The sequence below is a fragment of the Trifolium pratense genome, linkage group LG1 (genome assembly GCF_020283565.1).
Source record: "Trifolium pratense cultivar HEN17-A07 linkage group LG1, ARS_RC_1.1, whole genome shotgun sequence".
Lineage (NCBI taxonomy): Eukaryota > Viridiplantae > Streptophyta > Magnoliopsida > Fabales > Fabaceae > Trifolium > Trifolium pratense.
In genome coordinates, this window is record NC_060059.1 from 11,203,100 (window position 1) to 11,208,814 (window position 5,715).

The following is a 5,715-nucleotide window of genomic DNA, read 5'->3' on the forward strand; positions in this document are numbered from 1 at the left end:
TGCAATGCATATAAGGCGTCATAATGAATATAATAGGTAAACCGCCAAGACAAAGACAAATAACGAGACCACACCAATCACCAGTGCATTAGTACATTACTAAGATTTGGATCCTTTTTGCAGCTGGTTTTATGGTATATATAGTCAGCCGTAGACCGTTAGATTAAGAAAGAGAAATTAAGATTCGTTTAGACACGACTGATGCAATGCATAGATACACTATATAACAAATCTATTACAGACACTACAAATGAAGCAAGCCACTGTGAATTTAAGTGGTTATTTATTAGTAGTATTTATGTACAATACTTTGTGGTGGTTTATATTATACCTTATTATGTCAAACACCATATACAATTTCATATCAACACTTATGGATCTACCAGATCATTTCATAACTGATTTAACTGACATCATAGGTTTACAAGGGAGCCAATGAGGATCGAACCTAAAACTTCATGCATACTACACAAACTCCTCACCACTATACCAGACCTAGTGGCTTAACTGACATCATAGGTAATCATAAAAATGTCTTTTGTTTACCCTCTTCTTAACCGAAGAGGCTGCCATATCAGAGCTTCCAGCAGATTCCCATTTTACAACATCCCCATCCCAAGAAGAACTAACAAGCATAGTGTGGAAGGGATGCCAACTACAATCTCTTACAGGTGATTTATGATGCTTCAGTGTTGCAACTTGTGCTCCTGTCACCTATAATGAATTATCAAAGTTTCCTATTAGGCAAGATAATATCCCCTAGACTTATCACGCAACTGTTAAAAAATTCATGTTTACCAATTAAAAAGTGTTACTACATTACACGCATAAATGAGAGATATCCGAATAAGATAAATATCAGGGTTGAATGAATTTTTGTTCAATGTAGTGAATATTATGTTATAAAATTTGGTTATGGATTACACTATTTGTTAATGTTTACCTAAATAAAGTTATCCTAATGATAAAAAGATAGATATATAGCTAGAGCAACAGTATCTAAAATACATACCAAATCATATACATAAACACAGGCATTGTGTGATCCAGTATAGATGTACTTCTGGCCAGTGCTGTAAGTTTGAAGAAAACAACATCAGACTACAAATTAATCTTTAAATTATTGAATACAGAATCCTGTTTTTTATAATCTGTAACAAATTGACTTTAAATATGAATTAGTGCTCACCTAAAAGATGGAGAGAAAAAGCAGCGGATAAGAGTGCGTAAGACAGAATGGCCTCTATATGTAGCTACTGACTGATCACAAGGATGATTCGCTTTTTTTGGTTGAGACGGGTAATCCATCCACCTGTAATCCCATTCAAAACTCCTATATCCACGATTACTGGAATTAAGGGAAAACTCGGTTAGAGTATGCCTTTGTATTACTATTACCAAAAGTTTTATCTAGAAATAGCATAGTCACATAAAGGAACAGACATCATTAGCTAGGCTAGAAATCAGTAGCACATGCAAGCCTCATCAGACAGACAAGCTGACACAAATAGACACAGAATCATCATTGATCAGTTAGTTTGACATGAATCTTACATGACACATTATTCTGTAAAAACATTTCTTTAAAATTCTGTATTTTTCATTTTTGCTATGAAATGCAGTAATGAACTGAGAACGCTTCATGGATAGTTCATAAGTATACTGACCCTTACAATCTTGCATCATAATTTTGTAAGTATAATTAACTTATAGACTCATTTAAGATGTAAGATAACTTCAGATTCCAACACAATTACCTTATAGAATTGTGTGCTCGCTTGAACCCATATCTTTGTTCTTATGCATTAGCAAGCATAACCATACTAGACTTATAGTCCGTCCTAATATTAGTCGTTTGATTTATTCCAGAAACTAGTTATCAAGAATTAAGTCATTTTCCTTATCAATTCAATTCCACCGACTCAATTTATAGATAGGATGACATGACATATTTCATTTTGGCAGTTTACAGCCTTTTTTCGAGTTAAATTATGCACGACTTTTATCTTTCCCCTTAGCAGAAGTAAACTAGCACCATTATTTGTTGAACATTTTGTCAAAACATATCATATTCTTAAGATTCAACAGATATGGACTTCAAAGTACAGATAAGTAAATGGAAAAAAAAAAGTATACCAGTTAACATTGGACGAGAGTTTGCGTATGTCCCAAAGTTTGATGGTCTGATCTTTACCATTTGAAATGAAATACCGTCCATCTCCACGAGTATCAATAAATGTAATCCCCTCAAGGTGGCCCGTCAAAACCCCTGCCGGCTTGCCATTGGAATTTAAGCAACGCCGATCCCATACCTAAATAAATTTGTACATTAGAATGTGTCCCTTATCTAAAATCAAGAGGGAAAGGTGAAAACAACTCTAATTATGGCATGAAATTTCTCCAATAAGCGATGATGTTCAAAGTTAAGAAAGAGCTTTGACACTTATCTCAACTAATAACTACTCAAAGGTTCAATATTTAATTTAACTTTGATGCAGAAGAATCCATTTTATAATGTAGAACGTACCTTGCAGAAACTATCATCACTTCCAGAGTAAATAAGATGACCAGTTTCGTCAGCAAAACAAACAGTATTTACATCAGCCTGCAACGTAAAATGAAAACCAAAAGTTAGAACATCTATGACATGGATTAATACTTCTGATCCCGAAAAAGTAACAACAATATGAAAATATTTTCTCCATAAAAATGATAAAGAAATGATCAAGCAGAAACTTTCAAATCGAATTTCACAGGTACTAAAATAAAGACACTGCCGATAGATAAAGTAGTCACATTATATTATGCAGCCAAGCAAATCTAATCCATCACATGGACTATAAAATCACTCCCTTCATGTGATGCATAATCAGTTCTATATAGCTCATAGAGCTAACTAAATTTTGACTCGTCCAGTTTAGTTTAGAGACTGCACCATAAATGAATAGATTCAGACAACCAAATCTTTTGAAGCAAAATAGATGTAATATTATGGCTAGTAACATTACCGTGTGCGCTAAAATTCGAAGTGAAACCTTATTTGCTTCAAGATCATATACATATATAGAATCACCACTAGTTCCTGCAACTAATTCCCTCCCATCTGTTGAGAATTTCACAGAGAAAATTCCAAAAGAGTATCCTCCATCATCGTTTGATGAAAAATCCAAACCATCGTGAATCTCCTGCATAATAAGAACTGAAGCGAATTATGAATATCAAAAGAACACGTCAAAAGATACTAGGAGGACATCCACCAGTTACACACATCTTGGAAGATCCAATTTCAATGTATCGCTATCTATTTCTCAGATATTTCATAGCATTCAAAACAACTGTAGTATTTATCGAATTAGAAGAAGTTAAAAATTGAAGAGCAACATTAGTTCTGAATACCGTCACATTTGCTAGTGAATCTGTCTCGGAAGATCCAACATTTGCAATGTGTACAATGGGCGACATGCTAGCATAAACCTGAAATTGAAGAATGCATATGTCATAAGAAAAACCATGACAGTGTCAGGAATATATTATAGCAACCCTATAGAATAAAAACAATGTATTAAAAAGATGTAGACATTTTTGTTTCCTGTTATTTTAAAGATAAAACACAATAACGTACGAGGTAGTGTTGATCAGGAGAAAGAGAAGTATCAGTGATTGTCCATCTCAAACTCTTGGTTAGAATGTTTTTTTGAACTTTCCAACCTTTGTCCACATTGTATATCTTTATGTGGTTTCCCTGAAAAAGTAATTTAATTAGAATTAAAACCACAGCTATAGCATGCATATAATTAAGGTTAATTAATGGTGAGAATATTTACCTGGAAACCGGCAACAAAAAGAGAACCATCAGCTGAAAACTGAGACACGTACGCTCGACTAGGCATTTGATCAATAAGCCAGGGACCATTTACAGGCAAATATCTGCTCAAAATATGACACCGATCAGCGGACGAAAACCTTCCCCGTCCCGAACGATTAGATTCGCGACCTGCCAGCATCTTTACTGGCGAAACAGGCAACTCTTTCCTTCCAGATCCATCATGTATTAGTAGTTGATGAGGTGTTGATTTCAACTTAGTTATTTGAGCAATTTCATTGTCTAGATTTTTATATGCCTTTTTGGTTTGTCCAGTACTAGAATCTTCAACGTTTGCATTTCCATCTTCACCTTCACTAGACTCGACCTCTAATCTACTCATAGCATAACCCATTTGGTCAACGTAAATCGCACCAGATATAGCATACATAACTATTCAAAGCAGCAGGGAAATTTTTTGCAATACCAAACCATCTTATCTACTATAAAAATCTCCATAAACCCCGTGCTTGTCACTCCTGTAAAACAAAAAACAAAAAAGGTATGACGAAACCATGAGTAATTATTAACATCTAACTTTTGATATCAATAATCAAAAACCTTTATAATTTGAAACAACTAGTAGTCGAAGATAAATCTTGTTAGGCATGCTAATATATTCAAGTTTTTGTATCAGTAGGAATCGAACTCAGTACCCTAGAACTTACAACACTCACACACCTTGCGCATCAGTATTCTAATCCTAATGAATTCAATTGACTCAAGTTAAGTTTTTTCCTTGTAAAATAGCATCTGCATACTAGTGCATCAATAAAACAAAGTTTTTTTTTTTTTGGCCTTAAAATGAGTATGGTTTTCTATGTTAAAACATCAAATTTACAGAAAAATACAATACAAAAACATGTTCCTGGGGCCAGAGAATTTGACAAACATCATATTCTGAAGTGAAGAAGATTATCCAAAGCAAACAACCCCACCTTTGTGACCCAAAAACCCTTACCACAACATCATCAACACTAACTAAAAAAATCTCAAGAATGAATAATACACCAAATAATGCACAAATACAGATTAAGAGGTACAACAATAATAACATAACATAAAGTAAACAAACAGTACTACTACTAGTAGAAAGGAATCATCAGAATAAAGTGAAAGTCAACTGAAATGTACAATTTTGATTGACACTACTGAAATGACATAAACACAAACATAGTAAAGAGTGAAACATAGCATACCTCTTATTACTTAGGATGGAATTTTGGGTTTTGTCTGGTCTAGTAGTATGGTGTGATTTCTGAGCTAAAGTATTATGTGAAAGTGTTTGTTACAAAAAGGGAAACATTTCCACCGAATTTTCTGATTTGGGTAATTGGAACACAAATGAAATGAAATGAATCATTCAAGATAAAGATATTATTATTTTTTATTTGTATTTTTTTATACGCAGAGGAATTGACAAATGAAATTTAATTTACTCACAACTATGAGTTCTAGTAAATAAATAAAGTTTTTGCTAATAAAAATTATGTCTTTATAACATATTTTTTCATAAATTATTTGAAAATTTTATAATAATACATAAAAATTTATTTATTTACATAAATTATTTCGCACAAGCTAAAAAATAAGTTAATCCAAAATCGGATCCTAAATGTATGTTTGGAGATAGGGTAGTAAGCAGTTCATACAAATAGATCAAACCGATGAGCTAAACCAAATTAAATTGAAATTAATCGATTTAGTTTGGTTTAGGTCAAAAGTGAAATTAAACTAAAGAAAATCAAATTAGTTTGTTTTCGGTTTTCAATTTAAAAAATTGATGAATTGATTCAAACATCCTACTAATATTATTTTTATAAATATTAGATGAAATAATATGGTTCAAATAA

General features: G+C 32.7%; 1 protein-coding gene across 6 annotated transcripts; it reads right to left on the reverse strand.

The window, feature by feature from the left end:
• Positions 1–251: 251 nt before the first annotated feature.
• Positions 252–5,318, reverse strand: LOC123917917 (LEC14B protein). 6 transcript variants are annotated; one of them, XM_045970084.1, is made up of 10 exons: positions 5,062–5,318; positions 3,825–4,341; positions 3,623–3,742; positions 3,397–3,474; positions 3,009–3,185; positions 2,528–2,605; positions 2,137–2,312; positions 1,190–1,348; positions 1,013–1,073; positions 252–714 (listed from the first exon to the last, which is right to left on the reverse strand). In XM_045970084.1, the coding sequence occupies exons 2-10, from the start codon at positions 4,251–4,253 to the stop codon at positions 514–516; spliced, it is 1,479 nt and encodes a 492-aa protein (XP_045826040.1). In that variant the 5' UTR covers positions 4,254–4,341; positions 5,062–5,318; the 3' UTR covers positions 252–513. The 6 variants fall into 6 exon arrangements, with proteins under 6 accessions (XP_045826040.1, XP_045826183.1, XP_045826107.1 ...); XM_045970227.1 differs by lacking the exon at positions 5,062–5,318 and adding an exon at positions 4,943–5,037; XM_045970151.1 differs by lacking the exon at positions 5,062–5,318 and adding an exon at positions 4,801–4,943.
• Between the last annotated feature and the right edge of the window lie 397 nt (positions 5,319–5,715).

Coding starts and splice junctions, on each gene's coding strand:
- LOC123917917 (XM_045970084.1), bottom strand. CDS start 4,253: ATGTATGCTATATCTGGTGCGATTTACGTTGACCAAATGGGTTATGCT. Junction 2,606..3,008: donor TTCGAATTTTAGCGCACACG/GTAATGTTACTA, acceptor TTTACGTTGCAG/GCTGATGTAAATACTGTTTG. Junction 1,349..2,136: donor CTCTCGTCCAATGTTAACTG/GTATACTTTTTT, acceptor CCTTAATTCCAG/TAATCGTGGATATAGGAGTT.